The sequence below is a fragment of the Epinephelus moara genome, chromosome 12 (genome assembly GCF_006386435.1).
Source record: "Epinephelus moara isolate mb chromosome 12, YSFRI_EMoa_1.0, whole genome shotgun sequence".
NCBI classification, from domain to species: Eukaryota; Metazoa; Chordata; class Actinopteri; order Perciformes; family Serranidae; genus Epinephelus; species Epinephelus moara.
The window spans coordinates 12,333,108-12,357,199 of record NC_065517.1 but is presented as its reverse complement, the minus strand read 5'-3'; the positions used below and the strand labels follow the sequence as shown (position 1 = coordinate 12,357,199).

The 24,092-nt window shown below is 40.1% G+C and overlaps 3 protein-coding genes across 3 annotated transcripts in view; all 3 read right to left on the bottom strand.

The window, feature by feature from the left end:
• The window catches only part of col12a1b (collagen, type XII, alpha 1b), a 152,480-nt gene extending 148,041 nt beyond the window's left edge, over nt 1-4,439 (bottom strand). Inside the window, exons 1-2 of the mRNA XM_050058640.1 lie at nt 4,259-4,439; nt 3,368-3,479 (exon numbers count right to left, since the gene is read on the bottom strand). Coding sequence (XP_049914597.1) covers nt 3,368-3,449 — 82 coding nt within the window. The 5' untranslated portion in view covers nt 3,450-3,479; nt 4,259-4,439. The remainder of the gene's footprint in view (nt 1-3,367; nt 3,480-4,258) is intronic.
• Nucleotides 4,440-7,444: 3,005 nt separating this feature from the next.
• Nucleotides 7,445-13,178, bottom strand: LOC126398915 (cytochrome c oxidase subunit 7A2, mitochondrial). Its single transcript, XM_050058562.1, has 4 exons — nt 13,064-13,178; nt 12,627-12,716; nt 9,276-9,360; nt 7,445-7,707 (listed from the first exon to the last, which is right to left on the bottom strand). The coding sequence occupies exons 1-4, from the start codon at nt 13,079-13,081 to the stop codon at nt 7,649-7,651; spliced, it is 252 nt and encodes an 83-aa protein (XP_049914519.1). The 5' UTR covers nt 13,082-13,178; the 3' UTR covers nt 7,445-7,648.
• Nucleotides 13,179-14,173: 995 nt separating this feature from the next.
• On the bottom strand, nt 14,174-23,286 carry LOC126398769 (cell cycle control protein 50A-like). The gene is made up of 7 exons (XM_050058347.1): nt 22,776-23,286; nt 18,715-18,834; nt 18,520-18,627; nt 17,613-17,700; nt 17,375-17,521; nt 17,049-17,255; nt 14,174-16,422 (listed from the first exon to the last, which is right to left on the bottom strand). The coding sequence occupies exons 1-7, from the start codon at nt 23,016-23,018 to the stop codon at nt 16,229-16,231; spliced, it is 1,107 nt and encodes a 368-aa protein (XP_049914304.1). The 5' UTR covers nt 23,019-23,286; the 3' UTR covers nt 14,174-16,228.
• Between the last annotated feature and the right edge of the window lie 806 nt (nt 23,287-24,092).

Genomic DNA, 24,092 nt, shown 5'->3' with positions numbered 1-24,092 from the left:
AGGAAGCTGATTTTTTGATTTAACTTGATTTTTTTAGATCCAAAAGGACCACTTCAATCTGAGGAACTTAATATCAATTTTAAAATATTGGACAATTTCATTTTCTGTTTAAATTTTGATCCTACAAAGAAATCAAAGTTTTTGAAAACTTGAAAATTCTTCATGGAAAATTCAAAGCACATCAATTTAAATTGAAATAGTCATGACCTTTCTTTGCTTCCATAGTGGTCATTTTAACAGGTAACCAACAAGTTTTTGGCTGTTCGTATATAAAAATCTCTTTGGCTGGAATAATTCTGGAAATCACCAGTCACGTAGTTTGAAACAATAAGAAAAGTTTCCCCCCTGCCAACAAACTACAGCATGGACCAGCTGACATCCTGCAGACTGTCCATGACCTCAATTCAACTCATGATGTTGAATTGGCAAACAACAAAAACACACAAATCTGATGAAACTCTTCAGTATTGATTATACAATGGGCAAAGATCTGACTGATCACATTCAGCGTCTCCATTGCAAACCTCATAAAAGAATACACAATGTCAGTGATGACATCTGTACGTCTTTTTTCAGGTTTCACGTGTCCCAAAAATCTGCACCAGAGGTTCTTAAACTACTTTTGCCCCAGACCCAAATGTTAAAACTATATTCACAAAATCTTTCTGCTACTTTTGTCAGAAACTTCTGCTCCAGTTAAAAGTCCCAGAATCCTTTTAGAATCTGGACTGTAATTTAAGAACCGCTGGTCTTTGTGACGTTAACAAACAAACAAGATAAAAGTGCACACAGATTAGAGTTTAACTTGTGATCACGGACATGGAGGATATCATGCATCACGTGTACATGAAAAGTTGTTTACAACAACTTGGGGCAACGGACAAAAAGTTTCCATGTACACGAGGGACCACAGATTGTTTTCCAAAAAAATATTTTAAAATGATATTCTTCAGGTTGGGGGGGTTGAGAACAAGATTAATAAACGTCGCCTACCTGAGAAAATCTAGCTCGCTGTAATACACCGATTCTTTTATTAGGCAAAACCCGTTTAAGTAGCTTAATGACAAGACTAGCTAAAGTATGTAACTACATGCCTGGTTCTGAATGAGCATGATGATTTCAGAGCCAAATATTCTGTTGACAAACAAGACACAATAAATCTGTCATGATTTATGGGGAGGAATGCATCATTGATATACTCCTGCCAAATATATTTCCATTCCCTTTTACTGCTCTGTTAATAACTTAATCATAAAACATGCAAACATCACATTGGAACATGGAAAATAACAGTTTACACTTAACTAATAAAATAGCCACAACGTACAATGAGACAGACATTGGAAGACATTGCTTCTTATTTGCATTGATGATATATAATGAATCAGTCCAGAGTTTGCCACCACTGTGCTGGATATTTCAAAGTTTTCTCGCAAATACCTATTTCCGAAACGTTCACTTGCCTAAAGTGAAACCTTATCTAACCTCTTCATGTCACAAACAGGTGGAAACAGTGAGTCTAATTCTTAATCTTTTCATGCTGGAGGAAATTTAATCTAATGGTAATCTGAGCTCCGGAGTTTGTGCTCACTTTATGAAACTCTGCAGCTGCACAGATGCAGAAACACGCAATGTGGAGTAAAATTACTCCAAGAAACAAAACATAAACTGAAAATTATGTAGACCTATGTAACATATAATCTAGCCTAGCTAGAGTTAAAGGATTACAGTATCCACGAGTTTCTTCTAGGCCGCCAACCAGTTTATCTGTTAGTGTGGGAGTGAAGAATATCATTGTAAAATATTGTCGTAAAGCCAAGACTCTGGGTCAGCTGACCTGGTCGAGGCTTGACCGGGAGGGTGACAGGACGTCAAAAATGGAGGAACCACCAACCTGGTGAGTCAATTCAACGGCCGTGGGCTGCTGCTTCTGTTTCCAAAGGGGCCAAAAACTACCCCAAAAAACTCCAGCTCTCAAACCAGATGGACACACACACACTCACACTCACATTCTTTTTTTAAAGCTTCCAGGGCTCTGCTCTGAGCTGCTTTTATATTGTACTTTTTAACCTAATATATGACAGCTAAAAGCAGAGGCCTCCCTGTTCAGAGTCTTTTTCTCTTCAATGTGTTTGAGCCTTTAACTCCAGCCCCAACACGTCAAACTATTCCACACTGTAGAATATATACGACCCTGTTACGATGCTGTGACTTCTGGAGAGGCAGCGAGCGTCCCTGCTGGGACATTAAAAGGGGGGTCACAAGAGGTCAGAAACTCTGCTGGAAGGAGACAAAAGAAAGATTCTCCTCCTGGTAATTTGATGAGTTTTTACTGCACTTTCTTCTTCTCTTCTTTTTTTTTTTTTTTTTTTATTCTGAGAGAAAATCCAGAGGTTCAGAGAAGCAGATTTTCTCCTCTCCTAACCTCTAAAACCTCTGGAAAATAATGTGAAACTCATATTTTGTCTTTCCGTTCCATCAGGAGAAAGGACGTAGGGAGGAAACTTGGCCACATGCCGTCTGGGGCTTTTTTTTTTTTCTTTTTTGAAACTGGAGAAATGGACTCTGCAGTAACAGTAGATTTAATGCAAGGGCCCCTCCTGGTGTAGAAAAGATCAAACTACATCTGTCTGAAGATGGAAAGATGCCCCACTTTACTCAGAGACAGACATTTATTTTAGCTCTATGGCCTCATGTGGGATGGAGAAGGAGATAAAAGTACATGCTTGTTCTGGTTTCTTTGTCTTTGGGTAATTTTTTAGATACATTACTGTCTTTCTACACTGATAGATGTACATTGGCGACATCAAGGAAGTACCACATAGTTCTCCTTAGGGGATTCAAGAAAAAATAATTAAGCTTTTCTAACAATAAAACATTTTTTTCCTCATAGGTGTTGCCTTATCACCAACTAGAGACTGTATTTTATTGTACTTTTAAGTCTCAGCTTACATCACTGCTTTAGGCAAGTTACACTCATGGCTAAAAACCACTTCAGAAGTGCTACTGGTGTGGACACAAAAAGCTGCTATCCATAAATTCAAACCAGATATTTGAAGCTGAGACTGTTTTTCTCTTCAAGAGGAAATCTTGCAAATTCCTGATGGAAAGTGGAATTATTGGAGTGGATGGAAAAAATCATCAATCAAAGGTTAAAAACTGAGGCAGAAAAGGCAAATCAGTTCAAACAAATCAATTCACAAACACACATTTTCTTTTTCTCTGTGTGATTTTTTTATTCAGACTAAATATGCAGCTATGCACATTGCAGGCAGAGAAAAGGCAGAGGTGAGAGGAGTTGAAGTCATATGTGTTGGATCATAGAGAGGAGGAGGAGAAGGAGGAGGAGGAGGAGCAGCAGCTTTACCTTGGTCCTGGGCCTGAGAGGAGGACAGCAGCAGTGCCAGGAGGGCAGCCGCCACCAGAGACAGCCTGCTCTTCATCTTCATCTCCTCTGGCTCAGCAGCACATGAACGAAGCTGCGAGAGGAACGAAGGAGGCGGTTAGAGCGTTATAACGTCAGCCCCGGCAGCCCCACAGCAGCCTCAGGGCTTCATAAGACCTTCAAACAACCCGAATGTGAACTTCAAACCTCCATCACCCGCCTCACTAAAATGCACTAGAATTTAAATCTACATGCAGTATCAATTTGTTGCGTTAAATCCACTTGAAAACGCAGCTTTCAGTGCAGGAATATCTAACAAACGCATAATTCCACAGTCCTTGCGCTCCGAAAAATTGCTCCCCGGACAGGCGAAAAAAGTGATATGACAGGCTTTATGTAACTGAATGAATGAAGTACAAAAATCCACAACTTAACAGCTTTAAACTGCCAATAAAGCTCGTGGAAAAGGCGCACAAAAGCAAATCTCTCTTAGTGTTTGATTCCATTTTCTCTTCTTAGAGCAGCTTAAATTCTGGTGCTATTACAATGCAAAGCACCCAGTGTAGTATGTGATATCTCTGCTGATGAGATCTACCCACTCTTAATAAGATAAAGACTTTCTACAGCTCAGAATAACCGGGCATCAAATCCTGTCGCCGTGCGCAATTACGCACCGCAATGCCAGGAAATAGTCCATGCGTTTCTGGCAATTTCCCCATTGAAATTGGATGGTCAGTGGAATATTAGAGATAATAACGTCTGGAAATAACACTACCTTTAAAACTGCAAGAAAATATTTAATTTACGTGTCGTAAAATCGCATGGAACTCAAATAATTAACCTGAAATAACTCAAAAATCATGCAGGACTGACCTATAAAAGGGGACTGTCGAATTTCTTTGGTTTGGTTCAAGAAATTTAAAAAATAAAAAAAAGGTTTAAGTCTCTGTTGTAGACCCCCAACCTGAGAAAAGGGAGAGTGAGGTGGTCCGGTGTTGAAGTCAGAGAGCTCAGCGGGTTTTTGGTTCCCAGACGCGTCGGCGAGCCTCTTTCCAAGTGGGAAGACTCTCCACACAATCTGCTACTTAACAGGGGGGCTGCTCCCAGCTCTGCCTGCCCCGCCGCGAGCTCTTACGACATCCAGACGGGCCAAAAAATGATGTGTAACCTCGAAAAGTGCTTGGAGACACACACGCAAGGACGAACACACACACTCGGAAACTTTTACATAGTTTTCTGCATTCCTTTCCGGTGATGGAGGGCTTCTGTGCGCCTCGGCCACAAGGAGACAGCAGCGCAGATATGCTTTTCGGGAAGAGGGGGATCAACGGAGGGAAAGTGACTGAGGCTTTCACCCCGTTTTTCATTTCATGAATCAATGGGAAAATATTACACAGTCTGGTAAACTAAACCCCAAGTCAGTCTTTCCCTTTTTAATGAATCATTTCGGTCTTCAGGGGCGGAATACAAGTTTCTGGGGTCCTCGGCAAGATTTGATAAAGAGGCGACAGCTGCAAGACATATGGCTTACCACAAAGTATATAAAGAAAAAAATGTTGTCCCAAACTTTGATACACAGCCTTTGCAGAATCATACAGAAGGTGGACATACAAAAACCACAGGATATTCTGTTATAGTACCCCCAAATCCATTTTCATACCATCTCCCAAATGTGTCCAAAGTCTTAGTCTAACTTTGTGATAGCTCCCCAAAATTCAGTGTAGGGCTTCAAGTATTCATTAGTCAGAATCCCATTTATTATTAGTGCCCCCACATCCCCAAATTTGTAAAAGAATACCCCCAAAATGCATCAGTTGCAACACCAAAATGTGTTATAACCTCCAAACTTTGTCAGGTTTCATGATCCAAAATTTGTTAAAGTACATAAAAATCCCCAAATTTGGTAAAGCCAAAATCTGTTATTAGTAACAACTCAAAAATGTTCTGATAGCACCCTGAAAATGAGTTGATTGTTTTAATCCCAAAACTGGTTATAGCACCCCCCAAAGTCCCAAACATGGTACTGCAGTCAATACTTTAACCACATACATCCCCAGATTGGGTACATTTCATTAACAATACCCACTTGTCCATTAGAGAGTGGCGTGGGGGCTCAAGCTGATCCCAGTTGACATCAGGATAGAGGCAGGGCAGGCCATGGACAGGTCACCTGTCAATCAAGGGGGTTGATGCATAGAGAATAACAACCATTCACACCTATTTAGTCACAAATTAACCAAACCTACATGTTTAGGGATCATGGGAGGAAACCGGAGTACCCAAAGAAAACCCATGCAAGAGCAGCACAGTGGTGCAGTAGTTAGCCTGTGTAGGAAATTTGGTACAGTTTACCAGACGATGTATTAGATGTTTTCATTTAGAATTTGCTGAAATGCATGAAAATGCCAAAACTGGGAGTAGCACGCCCAGAAGTTTCATCATCAAAACATTGTTAAATTTGTAAATGCAACCCCAAAAACTGGTCAGTTGTCAAACCCTGGAAGGTCTTGTAGTGTTGTCATAATCTAAACATTTTTGAAACCCAATCAAAATGTAAAATTTGGGTGTAGCTTCCACCAAATCTGTTATTAGTCACACCTGAGAAGTTGTAATAGTGTTCCCAAATTTGCTATGGCACCCCAATATTTCAAAGAATCCCAGAATTTGTGTAATGTAGGCTATTAACCGTTATAATCTCAAAACTGGTTATAGCACCACTATATCACAATATTTACTAGAGTGCCCAAGGAATTTCTAGCTGTTAATGAAAATTTCAAAAGTCAGTGTAACTTAATTTGCCCTCCAAGCAAATTTGCATCTCCTAGGACAGCAAAGGCATGACCCGCTCAACTCTCCTTCTGATTGGCTAGTACTCATTGCCTTTGTTGTTTGGATCGGTTAGATTTAGGCAAGATGAATGAGATTGGTTAGGGTTAGGGTAAGAATGTCAGGGCAGAGCAGGTCATGCCTTGACTATCTTAGGAATCACAGATTTGCTGTTGAGTCATTATCCAGAATGTGTCATACCACCCCCTAATGTCAAAACTTGGTACACAACACTAAAATGTTTTACATTCGAGGCTCCAAATTGTGTTTAAGTGAATCAAAATGACAAATTCATGAGTGAAAAAATCTGTTATTAGTGATCAATTTTGTTAAAACATCCCTATGAATTGTCAAAACTTTTAATACCACTATTTGGCTCAAAACCAATAAGTTTGAATAGCAAAATTATGACAAGGGCGCACCCTGCTGGCCGAGAGACCCTCAGAGGACTGCGTTTGTGATCAATAAATTTCCCAAATGTTGACCTCAGATGAGTTTTTTTATGAGTTGGCAGGTATCAGGGACAGTCTCATGCTGGCTTTCAGCACCATCTAATGAGAAGCGTGTTAGCTTACACAGCAGATTCCTGAGTGCTGATAAGTGTTGGTTTTTATTCCGGAGTAGATGGAAGAGCTGGAGCTCATCTGGAGACTCTAAAGTGTTAAATGATCTGTGGTGGGTGTGGACTGATAGCAGAACAGGCCCGGGGCTGTCTCCTTTTGCACTCGGAGTTAAATTAAAACAGACAACAGGGAAGAATCCACCCAAGACACAATCTATAGATAAACATGAGGTATTTGCCAAAAGAAGCGTTTGTGTTCTTTAAGTTTTCTGTCTGCGTTTTTTTGACAGGAACGGCAAAGTTCACAACAGGATGTGATTATACACATATGGACAGGTTAAGTTAAAAAGCATTAATCCCTGAGGAGTAATTATGGAGGTTTCTTTCTGAGACAGCCCAAGAGACTGATTTCTTTGTAAAGGCTGCCCTCTAGTGACAGAAACTAAATAATCCTTCTGAAAATGTGCAGTTTCATGTTTTTGTACAAAGTTTGTGAAACATTTTATTTGACGCAACATTTGAAAAATATCGCACTCAAAGTTTGGCATCAAGTCTACATTGTGTAACAAGACTGAAAAATGTTGTGTTAACCGCTAAATTTATCATGACTTTTTACCTCATGTCTATTATGGTATGTAGACAAAGTGATCGAATAAAGACCCATCAACACGTTTTTGTCATGAGAGGCATATTTTATTGATCCTCAGGTTACCACAGAGTGCAAGAAATAAATATTGATCCCATGAACATGAAAACAGAATCCCATCATGACAGGAAACACACGGCTCGGCACAGACGGAAGGGTTATCATCTTTTTTACAATATAAAGCGACGGCCGATTTGTAAAATGAACGTAAACAGCTGTTGCAGTGGAGTTAGTCTCTCTTCTGAGGGAACGCAGCCTTCAACAGTTCATACACAACATATCCAGTACCTGGAAGGAAAACAAGTGGGGTTAGTTGCATGTGACAGTAAACAGGTAGATTAAAAAAGCTTTGATTTGCAGATCAAACAATTATTCAACACTATTACAGGCATTCATTTCTATCATATCTGAAGAGCAGTTTCTCTACATGCATGTTGGCTACAAATAAACATCTGAGAGCATTCATTTATAAATTTGTGATCCATAATCTTGTCAATTTATAAACACATGAAAGGAAACAATATTTTAACATGAGCTGCAACTGAGTTTGAACAAAAGACAAGATGCACCAATTCAGTTTTAGGGGCATATTTTCTAATGTTAGTCATCAACCGTTACTCTGCTCAAAACTTTGTAAGACGCTGAAAGAATTGTAACATTTTCCTTCTTCTATTTTTTCCCAATGACTTAAATCCTCAGTTATCTCAGTATATGCAAAAAGAGACAAAAAAGATCAGTATTTCTAGAGTAAAATCCTTCTTTTCTCTTCCTCTAAAAACAAAAGTATTTTCATCACTCACCCAGAAGTCATACACATCAATTTATAAAATCAAAAATGATTTGGGTTGACTAATCAACATATGAAACTGCTCCTGACCATTACTTTGTGGGTTGTAGTGGCTAGTGGAGCAGTAGAAGGTATGCGTTTAAATATCAGCTGGCAAAAACTTTATTTATATTTAAAAAATAGTGTTGTTATACTTCAGTTTCTTAATTCTCCACTCTTCCTCCGGAGCTGATCAGGAATCATCAGCTCCAAAACTTACCAGAGTTCTGTACATGCTGTATCCAGTCAAATGTTCAAGGACTTAATTCAAATCCCTCAAGCAACTAAACCCCCGACATATTCTGTGTCGCTTGGAAATATGTCACATTACTGGAGATACAGATGCCAACCTCCTTTTTAGTGAGTATGACTTCAAATTATTGATTAGGTGTATCCATCATTACTTCAACAAAACTGCACACACAACCTAGTTTACATGGAAAAATGCATAACATTGCAGCAAAACACATCATGCCCTTTTAACTGCAGTGTTTCCAGTACAGTTTTTAGTACTACCCCCTGAGCAGTGCTGAAATTTAGTTCCACTGAGTGAAGTTGACATTTGGGATATAAAACAACATCACTTCATCATTTTATCCTATCACAAATGTGTGTGAAATTTTGTCACCATTAGGATATGAGTTCTTGAGTTATGGCCAAAACATGTTTTGTGAGGTCACAGTGACCTTGAACTTTGATCACTAAAATCTGGTTGATTCATCTTTGAGTCAGAGCAGATGTCTGTGCCAGATTGGAGAAAATTCTTTCAAGACATTCTTGAGACACTGCATTCATGAGAATGGGACAGCCAGACAGACGGACAAACCGCAAATATAATGCCTCCTGCTGCGGCTGGCGCTGGCGCAGAGGCATTAAGATGCAAGCTCACCTTCCTTTTAACTTTTTTTTTCCATCTGTGGTGTTGAGGTTTTTAGCTCATGAGCTCAACTTTTAGGGAAATTATAAGAATTTTTTTTTCAAGAAAAGACCCAGATGAGCTCTTTAGGCAGAGACTGATTTTTTTTCTCACCCAGGACAGTTAGGGCCATCGTTGTTCTGTACAGCAGAGCATCGCCGGTGCCTCCTTTTAAATGAATCGGCATCCCATTATCCTCCTGCGGGTGAGAAACATGATGGAAAACTCAGAAGAGCAACAAATGGCATTTATTAAGCACGGTAACAATTCTTTACCTAAATTATAAATGTTTTAACTTTGACTAGAAGCCCATACTCTCCCCTCGACATCGAAAATCCCACCCACAAAATACAAAAAGGAACAACAGTTTAGGTGAATGTCCACCAAACAGTAAAGGATGTTTTAGCCACATTGCTTATTATTACTTAAATTAAAACACCAGAAGTGTCAGAGGTTTATGGGCAAAGTGAGAATCAACTAAAAGCACAGCAGACAACAAATTTAAGGAACTTACAAACACTTTCAAGGTCTGTTTTAAGTCAAATTTATAAACTAAAAGTTGCCTGTTTGGGGATAAAAAAAAAAAAAAATTTAATCAATCATCACAGAAGTGAAAGATCTTATATTTTTACTTGGTGATGTATCACTATATAACAGTTCCAAACTTTTATGTAAGGTGAAACAGTGAAACAACTTATTTTCTACAGCATGTATGTTTTTTCATATATGTATTATTAGACATTTTGAAGTAGCGGTTTAAGGGGTCACCACTACAGTTGTTAAATGTAGACTTTTTCTTGCCAGTCTGCCCACAAATATAAGTTTGGCTTTTAAAGGAAGGCTGTTTGTTTAACTGTAGTACAGGAAAACAAATATTTAATGACACAGCATCTTTAAACATTTCTTTACAACTGAAACACTGCATTTAAAAATCATTTAAATTCTATGTTAAGGTAAATCCAGGCATTAAAATGTTATTTTGACAATAAAATAAAAATGTGTACTTAATTGTGCTACTGCTTTACTTAATATAAGAGTGGTGATAAGTACGAGTCAGAGCATCAAATTGATTTCACTGGTAATAACAGCTTCAGCACTCACAGTATTTTCTTACACTTAACTAACGACTAGAGTGACCTTTCAGAGAAGTGTCTCCTACTCACTTCTGACTTTTAACAGCAGCAGTGTTACCATTAGAGATCCAAAATGAAATGAAAAGTCTGTGTAGTTTGCAGTTGCAACACTTAATCATGCAGGCTGGATTCAATCATTGCAGTATATAAAGAGCAGTGGTCACCACAAGCGTCAGAGAACAAACCACCCATAAAACTAGTTTGTTTAGTCTACGAGACACTCTGGAAGCTGGCTGAATCATCTTTAGGTTCTTTATATTCGCACTAGCAATGATGACATTTGGCTGCCCGAGCTGTGAAAGCAACATCAGAAACTTTGATCTACTTCCAAGCCTTTCTCAACATTATTTCCTACGATCCACGAGTGATAATATAAGCTCAATAATTATTGCATTTAGGCACTAATTCACTGCAGGTCAGACACACAGTACAACATGCATTATTAGTACGCCACTCAGTTAGATTGCTTTCACATACTGGCTACTTATCTTTGGCTTCGGAGCCAACAGTAACTGAAGTTTCAGGGCTTCATGAGAAGAACCACAGCTAAAGAAATGAAAACATGCACCATTCAGCACATGTAATACATATTCATTTCCTTATACTTTCTCATAGCAGCTCCAAACCACTTCCTGTCTGAAGAACTGAACAAAAATTGAGTCGTTAATAGTCTAACGTACAAGAAACTGTTGAAGGGTCATTATTCTTGCAGCCTGCCTCATATTTTCAAGGTCTGATTTCCTCAAATGGTACTTTGCTGCCAAACAAGAGGATATATTATCTACTTAACCTCGCTAAAACACAAACTCATTAAACATGTCTGCCTTCAGCCTTTTTAAGATTCTTCATTGGTGTTTATTTATGAGCTTGCAAGACAACTTTGAAGTCCCTGATAATGCTTACATTCATGAGGCTTAATCATTCTGTGGCAGCAGTGTGCAATTCCTTGCTTCTGATCCTGAAAAAATGTGGGCTAAAAATGATTTAGTGAAACCCACATTGTGTGGAAAAGAAGAACTCCTTCAGTTGTTTTACTTAAGTTAAATCACTATTGAGCTGTTTGGGTTTTTTATAGTCATAGTCATATTCATTAACTCTTCACCACAATTGTGGTATGGAGTACAAACAAGACAAAATACAAAATAAATGATGAACAGTCCATTCATACACTGTTTGGATCTTAATCCCACATGTGCAGTTCTTTAGACAGTAAACTAATGGCACTCCAAAACCCTTATTTGTGACCTCTGCACTTCATGTTACTTTAGGCATTTGTCACAAAGTGTCACCTACAATCTGACCAGAACTGGACTGAAACTTTGTCTCTCAGTTCCTATTTTTATTCTTCTTTGTGCATTAACATCTTCTGCAAGCCTGTTGCAGGTCAGCCTTCACCTGTGCAGTTGGTAGAAATTATGGATTTAAACATTGGTTTCTTCCAAAAATGCTATCTCATTCAGGGCAGACAGTAGACAACTATGAGATCACAAAAATACCATTGAAGATGACACCCGCTGCTGGATAAAAACAGCACACACCACATGAGATGATCAGAGTAAAGTCAAGGTCTGTAATATATCATGATATGTCAAATGTATGCAAAAAGCACATATAATGTGATCAATCACATGAGACCAAACACAAATACGTGTAAAACAAATTCTTCATTGTCTCTTTTTTTTTTTTAAATACAGCTTGCCAAGAACAACTTCCATCACCACAGCTTCATATCATCACAAAAAAACTCAAGAAGTTATTGACAACTGAATCAGCACCCAGGGCTGAGGATGCAAACAGAGCTAGACTACTTATATGGATGCAAATATCTGAGTCAATATTAGTGACACAGCTATTTGCATACTAAGGAAAACAAAATACATCATCATTTTTTTTTTCAACAGGAAAAACAAGTCAGGAAATTTTATGATTTTTAGATAACAGAACCACACCTAAGCAGCACATCTGAGGGTCATCAAATCATATATCTAATATCCAAGTTTGCCTCCACTTATGGGCGGATATGGAAGAAGCATTTAGATTATTTACTTAAGTAAAAGCACTAAAATCATACAGTGAAAATACCACATGGTCAGTGGCAGTAAAATGTTACCAGTGTCAGTATTTTGCCATTATATATATATATATATATATATATGATGTTTTTTGATTAATATTACTGCCACATTAATGTGTGTGTTGCATGTTACTGCTGTGCTAATTTAAACACATTTAACTTTGATTACACCACTGCTCTTAGGTCAGAACAAGGGCGACACATATGGTAAAAGAGCGTCTTATGGTGTAGTTATCGTCTAGTTTGTTGTCGCTTTACCTGAAACAGCTTCTGTTTCTGCGGGACTTTGTTGTCAACCTGCCGGCGGACGGAGCTGGAAATGGTCCGCCGCGCCACCTGCTGGAACGCCTGGAAACCGCAAGAAACCCCAAAAATCAGCACACACAGGAGGACACGGGCTATACATATTAAACCAGGTGTTAACAAGTTTAATTCTAGATATAATTTACATACAATTATAATCAGCTGAAGGCCAGAAGATGCCCGTACAGCTGACGCGGAAGCTAAGCTAATGCTAACTCTTCCGGCGGCACCTTAACGGCAACGATATCTGACTTTGACCCCTAGCTAGCAGTTTGTAGCTACATCTAGCCGCGCTCTGCCTTTCGTCACTTGCTTTCAATTTGTGTATCCGCCTTATTAGTTGAATAACATGTCTACATAATAAACGAAAACTTTAAACCGAAAACACTTACAAATATGTGTCTGTTCATCTCTTTAGTCCGTCAGTCACACAAGGACACCAGAAAACTCTACTTCCGCTTTCAGCTTCTTTTCCTTCTACACTAAGATTGACGGCAGAACGTACTTATGGTGCGCGCTCTGCTGCCCCCACAGTCTGTACTACGAACTACACCCTCTATTACATTTTCTCCAAGATGTCTGGATTAAAATTAAGTTTACTCTGATAATATCAAGGGGAAAAGCAACGAAGTAAATTTACTTAAGTACTGTAGTTAAGTACAGTTTTGAGGTACTTTTACTCTCTTCAATAATTCGAATTTTGGCTACTTTATACTTCTCTTCCACTACATCTCAGGGCAAATGGTAATAATAATAATAATAATAGATTTTATTTATAACGCACTTTACATTTGAATACAAATCTCAAAGTGCACATTTACTCCATTAGTTGATTTTTAAAGTTACTTAATTACTACTTACAGTAATTAAAATGAGCTCCACCTTTACCAGCTGCAGCATTAAAGTGATTAACACATTCATTCATTAATAATTATAATCTAGTGATATATATGATTCTGATATGGGCCATTCTGCATGATGAGTACTTTTACTTTTAGTGCTTTTCAGTATATTTGACACCAATACTTGCATGTCTACTTGAGTGAACATCAAATGCAGGATTTGACCTGTATTGGAGGAGTTCTACACTGTGGTATTGCTTATTTTATTTATTTATAAGTACAAGATCTGAGTACTTCTTCCAAAACTAGATATAACAATATTGACGAGATCCCTGCAATACTTTGTGCCTTTTTCAAACACATAATGTTATCCCAGATGTCAATTCATATGTACAAGTTCCCTCTCCCTACTATGATCAATTTATTTACATTTTTTTTATTTATTTGGTCTTTAGTACATATATTTTGACTGTTCCATCTTTGTTTTATTCCTACTGCCTTTGTTTTTTATTGTGTTGCTGTATTGTGTTAATATAATAATGTAGGGAAAAATATAATTAAAAAATATGACATAACATACTGTAATAATATTAATAATGATATCCTGAACATCAGGATGACAAAGCACAGCGAGGAACAATCAAACACGTCAGTCAGAGAAACAGTTTCAACTTAAAAGACAAATTTATTCTTTTAAAGCAACAACACAACACACATGAAGTATCAAAAGAAAAGTGAAATCTAGTGCTTTTCATGAATGAAAGTAAAAAATCTGACTTGACAAAATGTATATAAAAAAAAATAATACAGTTTCACTCGGCACATTTCAACATGCAGCATTTATTTTATTAGTGGATTATCTCAGATGCTAAAGAGATGAGAATGACAGGATGTGGGTGTAAAACTACTTGTATGCATTACTGTCAGCAGTGTAAATGTTGAGCGACACGTTAACATTTAATCACATGTATTGAATCATACTGCGTTACTGTTCTATCATGCTGTGTTGATAATCTATTACTATTGCATGTAAACAACAATGAATGAAGCCACAAGGTCATGTCAGTGTATATTTTTCTGGATTAGATTTACAGACTCGCAACTAACAGTTCCTCAAACCAAGACAGCCACTTTTAAACCCACTTTAGACTCAAAACCCCTGAGGTCTGGCGTGCAAATACTGGCTTTCCTTTACATTGCAAACATTTATTTAACTCTAAAATAAATACAAAAAATAAAACATGTTAGTTGTGTTCCCTCTGACGTGGAACTTGCTTGACGCGTTTTTACGACTCAGTAAAAGCATGACTTGAGTTTGAAAGTGGGCTTATGTCACAGACAAAACGAGGCACAAAGACGAGCCGCTCGAGCAGCTCAATAATCACAAATACATCGCAGCCACCCAGCATGCAACTCAGGACTCAGAACAACACCCCAGCTCACCTCAACTGCACCAGCTTGGAGCTTAGAAATCCTACAAGGGGGTCTGGAAAGTTATCCAAACCTTCCTGACTCCTTCCCGCGCAGATTTGCTTTTTTAATCAGGATTTGAGGCTTTGGGTCGGATTTTCATTTGATGTAGCTGATAGTATCCAAGCATCCTCAAAAGTGCTGTAGCCAGAATTATTTATGTATTAATTACCACTCAATTATATAATCTTTAAAAGTGACGGGCTAAATGCTCCTCTATAATGCCAGGATATAATCTTATATACATTTATGCATTTCTTTTTCTGTGGCTTAAAAGCAATCAAATTCAAGAAGATTAAATAATAAAAAAACAGCCTTTAAAGATTGGTTTGTATTTTTTCTTAATACAATATTCAAATGGTATGTGTTGACGTTTAGATTTTGCTGGCTTTCCGTCCCTGGCAGTGAAGCGATTCCTTTTTTGTACTTAAAATTAGCTAGTGAATATTTTTATTATCAATTAATCTGAGAATTTGTTTTGATTAATTGTTTGGTTCATAAAGTAAAAAAAAAAAGTCCATAATAACTTCCCAGAGTCAAAAACTGACATCTCCAAACACCTTGTATGGTCTGAACAATCCAAATTCCAATTTTATATAATTGAAGACAAGTAAAAACAGCAAACCTTCCCATTTTAAAAGCTGGAACCAGAGAATATTTACCCTGATTTTTTACAGTGTAGTGACCAATTATTCCTTAAATGTACATATGGCAAAAAACGTTGTATTAAGATAGAATTTTAATGCACTTTTTTTAAAAACCACGATGTGTTTTTTATTTATGTGTAGCTGTAGAATGTAAACTCCTCCTCAGGTTGTTAAAGCCCCCAAATTTACAGACACAATACGGAGGACATGGCTTCTGTGTCCCAGGTTTTGTTGAATTCCCAAATGCACTTTATTAAAACCTACTTACTTTTAAAGACCCGATTAAGAACTCTGAGTACATTTTTATTCTTAAGCAAGTCGATCATGAAGCAAATCAGTCTGACACGTGCTTGCTCACGGTATCAAGATGGAAAATCTGTCAAAGGCTGATTGTCACTGACTGTGGCTGCACATTTTTGGCTTTTTTTCCATTTACTTTGGCAAACACTCAGCCCCAGACAAGTGATTTTAGACCCTCAAACCCACGTGTGGCTGCTTTTTTAAATTTATCTACTGGTCGGGCCTCTGGATGAAAGTTTACCCTGACAGATGATCACTGTTCACTGCAGCAGAGGTGAGCTGGAGGGCAGCCGCAGCCTCAGTTAGAAATGTCGGCGCTGTTGTTGCGGTTGCCGCATTTGTGGTGGATGATCAGCAGGACGACGCCCAGGAAGAAGCAGACAGAGCCCACGGTGATGTACGCGATGCCTAGGAACGGGTTCTTGCCCCCCATCCAGGAGATGGTGCTCAGGATCATCCGCTTCCTACCCTCAAAGCTGTGCACGGGATAATCTGTGTTCAACTGGTTAAAGGTGGGAACAGTAAACAGAACAGTAAACAGAACAGTTAACAGTAAACTGACCTCAGGGAACCATCAACTTAGTCTGTATTGAAAATTTGTCAACATCAACCTGTTCATCAACTTCTTTTAACTATTCCCAGAGTTTTTGCAAAAGGCAGTTGATCTTAATCTTTTTTTAAAATTTCTAATTTATTTCACTTGCCAGATGGAGGTTTAAATGCCACAACAGTAACTTAACAACAGTCAGACAGTCAGATAAGTCTGTCTATCTTTTTTGGGGTTTCTCTGCAGTTGAGCCAGTTGCTGACAATGCTGGAATAGCAACTTTCTCTGCAGGATTCTCCATGCATTTAAAGAAGAGCCAATAGGAACGCTCTCTCTCTGAAATGACCTGTGATTGGCCAAAGTCTCCTGCTACAGATCAGATCTTCTAAAGCCTGAAAACAGAGCCAAGAGAAGGTGCAGAACTCTAGTGTTCACGCAGACCACTTGTATTACAATATGCTCAAAGGTTATAATGGGACTTTTGCCCAGTGACACCAAAATTAAACTGCCTACCCCTGCTTTAATGGGTTTGATGAGTGTGTGCAGCCCCTAAGTTTTACACAAAGGATACTGTAGACGACCTCCAGAGTGTAGTTTCCTCGGGGCAGAGTTGGAACCATGTTGTTTTTCTTGTTGATGATGCGGTAGAGTTTACGGAAGGTTGGCAGGGCGGCGGTTCTCATCCACACGATAAAGTCCTCATTGATGAAGCCGTTGTTATCTGGATTTGCGTCCAGCTCGTAGACGGGCCTGCGCCAGTTCACTGGCTTCGTTGTTCCTGAAATAAAAACGAAGACAGAGCAGCGCTGAAGTTAAATTGCACTAAAATGCAAATTACTGCTGAAAGGTCAGTAACTCCAAATCCAGGTAGAGAAAAAAAAAAGCTGCCCATGATACCTTGAAAAACGGCTGTGAGGTTTGAGTTGCCGCCTCCAGGGTTCCCGAACTTCACATGCTTATCGGTCCACCAGGCAATACCTGTAGTGTTCAGTGGAATCTGTATCTTTGTGCCGTTGGGGTCGTTGTAAAACAACTCCAATGTGTCTGCCATCACAGGAAAGAGGGTGGATTAGTAATTATTCTTTAAAGCATACTCATACGTTTTGTCAGTAAACAGAGCAGGAAACTGGCTCACCATTGAACATGCTGTTGGCGATGGCCCCACATGGTGCAATTGGCTTGTTTTCATGAAAAGCATATGGCTCACACTCCTTACTGGGTTTCTGTGAGTAATGATGATGACAAGGAGATTAAAGACAAATGGCAGCATCTGCTGGCCACACTTAAAACTGCAACAGGTATATTTCTGTACAAGAACACACCCAACTTATCAGCCTAACTTGAGACAAACAAAAGCATTACTTTAGGAAAATGTTTCCAAACTTTTGAGCGGAACTGTGTAACAAAAATTAAATCAGATTTACATTGACTTTCTGAGTGCTTAAGACAGGATATGGTAAGTTTCCTATGGAGTAAAGATGAAAATGAATTAATACATGTGGATACCTAAACAGATTACAGTAATCTTACTTAACCAGTTTCTCTTTGGTCTGTGGTTCGTCCTGAAAATCACGGTTGCTGCTTGCTAAAACCTTCAGACAAACAATAGATTTGTGGAACACACACACATCAAGGTGGTTTGATGCACCACTAAAGACTGCCAATGCAGCACAAGTAAAAGCAGTGGATGCATTTGTTAATCTATAACGATGCCTTAAATGTACTCTTACTGCATTAAGGCTGAGTGTTTCCTGACCACACTGAGTGAATGTTTCCTCCAGGGAACGCTAGTCTCACTGACAGTATAAATTTGCCAATTCGGGGCCTTGGATTGAAGAGCACCAGCCTGACAGACTGGTTGACAACACTGTTCTGTGTGCAATGAAGCTTAACCAATAACCCGACTTAGGCTTTATGGCTTTTAAAGTTGAAGTCTTGTGTTTTCGTGTTGCCTGGTGCAGCTTTAACAGCGTGATAATACGGTTTCAGTGGCACTTTGTGAACTCAGTCATGTGATATCAGAGAGTGGAAGTAAGTCACACCACGAGGGATTCCATGTCTCCATTCAGCTGGCTGTCATCTCTTGACTTGACGTAGCGACGGTGATTTTGGTAGAAGTTGGAGAGGCCATAATACATGTAGACGTTGCTCTGTTAAATAAGACAAAAGTATAAAGACAAATTGTCCAAAACTGGATTAGTGAATATTTGTGAAAAATATTTGTAACATTTTCTTACCTCATATGGCTGCTCCAGGTAGAAAGGTATTGTGCAGGTGCAGGGCCGTGTGCTGTTCCAGCTGAAGTTCTCGGCGCAGTTGAAGCAGGGACTGGACTTGTCCACTCCTGTGTAATCCACCTGTAAACACACAAGAAAACTTTATCTATACAGCACTTTTAAAAACATAGCAACAATGTGCTTTCCATGAGAGTGAAAAGACAGTGTAAAGCAGATAAAAGGCAAAAAGTCTGCAGTCCTTAAAATCCAGTTGGTAGGTCAAGAAAAAAAAATAAACAAATAATAATACTAAATTTTATTTGTATTGCACTTTACATTTTAGCAATCTCAAAGTGCTACAGAGCAGATAAAAAAACAAAACAAACAGAAAAGCAATTGAAACAGTTAGAATTAATACAATTTAAAACAAATTATTAAAAATGATTAGAAACGATAAATAGTTAAAAGGAGAACCTATAAAAGACATTTACTAGAATGCTTTTGTAAAAAGATAGGTTTTTAGGTCTCGTTTAAAAACATCAGTCATCTGTGGGGCCCTGAGGTGGTCAGGGAGGGCATTCCACAGCCTCGGAGCAGCAGAGGAAAAGGCCCGGTCACCCATGGTGCGCACCTTGGTTCTGGGGGCTTGGAGGGTGTTTGTGGTTGCAGAACGGAGGGTGCGTGAGGAGGTCTGGGGGGTGAGGAGTTCCTTTAGGAAAAGGGGGGCATGTCCGTGAATGCACTGGTGGGTGAGGAGGGAGACCTTGTACTCAATTCTGAGTGGGACAGGGAGCCAGTGAAGTGATTTCAGGATGGGGGTGATGTGATCGTGTTTGCGCACCCTCATCAGGATCCTGGCAGCGCTGTTCTGGATGTATTGCAGTCTCTGTATGCTCTTGGCAGAGATCCCGATGAGGAGTGCATTACAGTAGTCGAGCCTGGAGGAGACAAAGGCGTGGAGGAGCTTCTATGCATCTGCCAGGGTGAGTGTTGGACGGAGTTTGGCGATGTTCCTGAGGTGGTGGAATGAGGTCTTGCAGAAGTGTTTGATGTGGGTGTCAAAGGTGAGTTGAGAGTCCATTTTAACACCCAGGTTGGTGACGATGTGGTAAGGGGGATGTTTTGGCCAGAGAAAGTGATACTGGTGATGGTGGAAGAACGGAGCTGATGTGGTGTGCCGACTAGGATGGCTTCCGTTTTGGAACTGTTTAGCTGTAGGAAGTTGAGCTTCATCCATGCCTCTATCTCCTCCAGGCAGGTGGTCAATGTGGATGTTGGCAGTGGAGCAGAAGAAGTGGGGGTTGTCCTGAGGTAGAGCTGTGTGTCATCAGCATAGCAATGGTAGGATATCCCATGCTTGCTGATGACATTGCCCAGGGGGAGCAGGTAAAGGGAGAGGAGGGTGGGGCCCAGCACTGAGCCCTGAGGGACACCGCAGGTGACGTTGTGGGTGTGTGATTTAGCTTTGCCCAGGTTGACGTGCTCGGTTCTGTCGGTCAGATATAAGGTGAACCAGTTGTGTACATTTTCTGAGAGTCCAATGGTGTATTGCAGGCGGTGGAGGAGGATGTTGCTGGTCAACTGTATCAAAAGCAGCTGTTAGGTCCAGGAGGATGAGTAGAGATGAGGAACCGGTGTCTGCTGCCATCAGGGGGTCATTGGTGACCCTGACCAGGGCTGTTTCTGTGCTATGGCCAGGGCGGAAACCAGACTGAAACTTCTCAAAAAGGTTATTGTGTTTGAGGTGATCCTGAAGTTGTACTGCAACTGTTTTTTCCAGAACTTTAGAAAGAAATGGAAGATTGGAGATGGGCCTGTAGTTGGAGAGGACTTCTGGATCCAGAGTGGGTTTTTTCAGTAGTGGTCTTTTGACAGCAGTTTTTAAAGCAGATGGGATATGGCCGGCCAGGAGGGAGTGGGACAGCAGTTTTTAAAGCAGATGGGATATGGCCGGCCAGGAGGGAGTGGTTTATGATCTTGGTGATGAATGGAGAGATGGCAGAGATGTTGGCCTTCAGCAGGACTGAAGGGAAAGGGTCCAAGGCACAGGTGGATGGCTTCATTTTTCTGATGACGTCCTCCACCTCTTTCTGTGTGACATCAGAGAAGGAGCAGAGGGGCTGGACAATCTCAAACGGTGACTCAGCAGTTTGGGGGGGCAGGACAGCAGTGGTGGAGAGGTGTGAGCGGATGTTGTCAACTTTTTGTCTGAAAAAAGTGATGTGCATGTTGCAGCTCTCTTCGGTGGCCTCAGAATGGGAGGGTGAAGGGGGTTTGAGAAGGTGATTTATTGTTGAGAAAAGTTGTTTCGAGTTACCGGGGCTGTTGATGATGGTAGAATAAAACCTGGAGCGTGCATCCCTCAGAGCTTCTGCATACGCCCTCTTGTGTTCCCTGTATGCCTGTTTGTGAACAGTCAGTCCAGAGGCTTTGAGCCGCCGCTCAAGGACACGCCCAGCCGCCTTCATCTTTCGCAGCTCGCAGGTGTACCAGGGTGCCGAGCACGAGAATGAGACTGACCTGGATGTTAAGGGGGAGTGGAGGTCCAGGAGACTGCTCAGGGACTGGTTGTAAAAATCCACTGAGTCAGCAACAGAGGGGAAATCAGTAGAGCCAGAGGAGAGAAGTTGAAGGTCCAGGGCCAGGGCAACCGCATTGATGTTTTTCAGATTTCTGAAGTGGATCTGCCGCTTGGGTTTGGAGTGGGGGGAAGGAAAGGGCAGCTCCATTGACACGACCTTGTGATCGGAAACACCAAGGTCATAAACCTGTAGGTTGCTGATGGGGGCGGAGTTAGAGATAACCAGATCTAGTGTGTGTCCCCTGGAATGTGTGGGGACATCAACATGTTGTTGTAGGTTGAGGGAGTCCAGCAGCTGAAGGAAATCGGTAGCAGAGTTGCATGAGGGGGTGTCGACATGAATATTTATATCTCCCGGGATTATGATATTGGCGGAGGTAGTACAGAGTGTTGTGAGGAGATCAGACATTTCCGGGATGAAAGCAGAGTTGGGTTTTGGAGGCCGGTAGATGAAGAGAACAGTCATGGGAAAGGGGGGCTTACATTTAAATGCAAGACACTCGCAGGAGGATGTTGTAGGCAGGGAGATGGGGGACAACTCCAGGTCCTGTCAGTGGATGACAGCTAGGCCACCACCGCGGCCAGTGCTGCGAGCTGCCTCCAAGTAGCTGTAACCGGGGGGACAGGCTTCATTGGGGGCAGAGTAAACCTCTGGCTGGTGCCAGGTTTCTGGCAAACACATGAAGTCAAGTCCTTTTTCCCTGATGTGTTCTTCAATCAGGGTGGATTTATTGTTGATGGATTGAGTGTTGAAAAGAAAAACAACTTCAGCACATTTTAAGGGTGTGTTTTAACGTTCTCTATTAGTCACTCTGTAACAAGGTCGCAGACATGAGTAGCTGTGTGACACAATGACATATTACACTTGTGTGGTAAGCACAAAACATGAATATTTTTTAATCACAGAAACAAAGATGAACAAGCCGCTGGAGAAACAAATGGCAATATAAATGGGCAGTACTGTTGTGTGTCTGTGGTTTCATAGGCAGTGCAGCATATTCTTAAATCGCTATGAACTGTTGTCATGTAAAAAGCCAAAAAGAACATTTAAAAATTGTCCATTTTAATGTTTTCTTTCATTTCAGACACACTGTCGAGACAATTGTGCTTAAGCATTTATCACAGATAAATATGCTTCACGCATTAGTAACGTCTTTTGGAATAAGATTACAGTCATAGTAAACTGACAAAGCAATGTTATTTAGATAAGTGGTTGATTTTATTATTAAAATTAAAGCAGATTTTTCGTCATATATTTCGCCGATTTAACTGGGCGAACATAACGTTAGAGAAAATACTATAATTACATTACAGAGGACAGTAAATTTGTCGCTATGCGGGGTAAGGATAAATTGCACATTTCTTGCATGGACTTTGGCGTGACTGGGTGTAAAAGCCAGCTCCAAAGGGAATATTCACATATTATTGTGTTGCCTTGTCATTGTGTATAATAGGTATTGTTGCACTGTCATTGTAGGTTTGCTGTATAACGTTATGTTACCTCAAACTCCTTGATGTTGTTGGACGTCACATACAGGCCGATGCCAATAGGGATGAAGATGAGTCCGATGATGAAGAAGGCTGGTAGCACGGTGCCTGCGGTGAGGATGGGCTGCCAAGCGGGCAGTCTCTGCTGTTTGAACGCAGTGTTTTCGGGCTTCTTGCTCCGCAGAGACCCACCACCAGGCCCGGACACTGTGATATGCCCATCCTCGTCTTTGGCGTTGTAACTAGACGCCATCATGATTTCTGCCAGAAATTACGAAGTTGTTGCTAACGTTCGCCAGCTAACGCCGTTAGCTCCTCGCTGTCACTAACTTTTCAACACACAATATTTAAAGCCCAACTGGCGCGCTGGTATATGGCGACGAGTTACTTAAATTACAAAATTATGTTGTCATTTTCTGGAGTGTTATTTGGTGATTTAGTCCATTGCTGTAATCACCAACAGGCTAGCTACAAAGCTAGCAACAACGGCTGCTTCCCCAGGAAGTTTACAAACACGGAGGAGGGAGGAGAACGCAACACGCAGTGACGTCACTAATTTAGTTATGCCCTGATGCTGCCTTCGTGGGCTTTCAAGAATATCGGCAATTATATATATACCGCAGCTTTCCATTGTTGGCCTCCGGTACTGCAGCTTTCCATTATTGGCTATCCAATAAAAATATTCTTTGTGATGATGCATTGTTTCGAAGGCTGTTTTCTCCTTTTGACAAAATACTTTTCCAGAGGGCCAGATTTTGTAAGTATATCTGGGATGATAGCCCGAATAACAAGTATTTGACATTTCTGACCTTGGAAATAAAAGTTTACGTAAAACACTTGAACAAGCATTATAGATGGTCATTTGAGCAGCACAATGACATTGCCTAAAATGTAATTAAACAAAAAAACATTGTACTGGTACCACTGGGGATAAAAACGATGAGGAATATGCTGAGTATCCAGGCTACTGTCTGTGAGCAGGATGAAACAATGATTCACAGAAAGTCATCAATACCATCTCTTGATAAAATTTTATTTTTTTTTATCAGACAAATCCACTGCTGTAGTTTCAAGTACACATGGTGCATTATCATGTATATCTTACTCAAGTGTCCCAACAGTCAGAAATCTCACCATCTGTATTTAATAACTGCACATAAATGGAGTATTTTTTATAGTGGGCTTTTCAAAGGAAAACAAAACCAAAATCCTTAAGTCCCAAAGCGCTGTATAAGTATATAATCAACACAAATAATGTATTCTTATGTTTATTATAGGCCTACTATCACATACACTTTAAACCAACATACCAATGATTTCCCTTTGCTAC

What these genes read in the sequence shown, in the direction of transcription:
- LOC126398915 (XM_050058562.1), bottom strand. An exon ending in AGAAACAGAAGCTGTTTCAG is followed by an intron (nt 9,361 to 12,626) that starts GTAAAGCGACAA and finishes TCTCACCCGCAG; the next exon opens with GAGGATAATGGGATGCCGAT. An exon ending in GATGGCCCTAACTGTCCTGG is followed by an intron (nt 7,708 to 9,275) that starts GTGAGAAAAAAA and finishes TTTTCCTTCCAG; the next exon opens with GTACTGGATATGTTGTGTAT.
- LOC126398769 (XM_050058347.1), bottom strand. Translation starts at nt 23,018, where the DNA reads ATGATGGCGTCTAGTTACAACGCCAAAGACGAGGATGGGCATATCACA. An exon ending in ACAACATCAAGGAGTTTGAG is followed by an intron (nt 18,835 to 22,775) that starts GTAACATAACGT and finishes GTGTGTTTACAG; the next exon opens with GTGGATTACACAGGAGTGGA. An exon ending in CACTCTGGAGGTCGTCTACA is followed by an intron (nt 16,423 to 17,048) that starts GTATCCTTTGTG and finishes AGTTGAACACAG; the next exon opens with ATTATCCCGTGCACAGCTTT.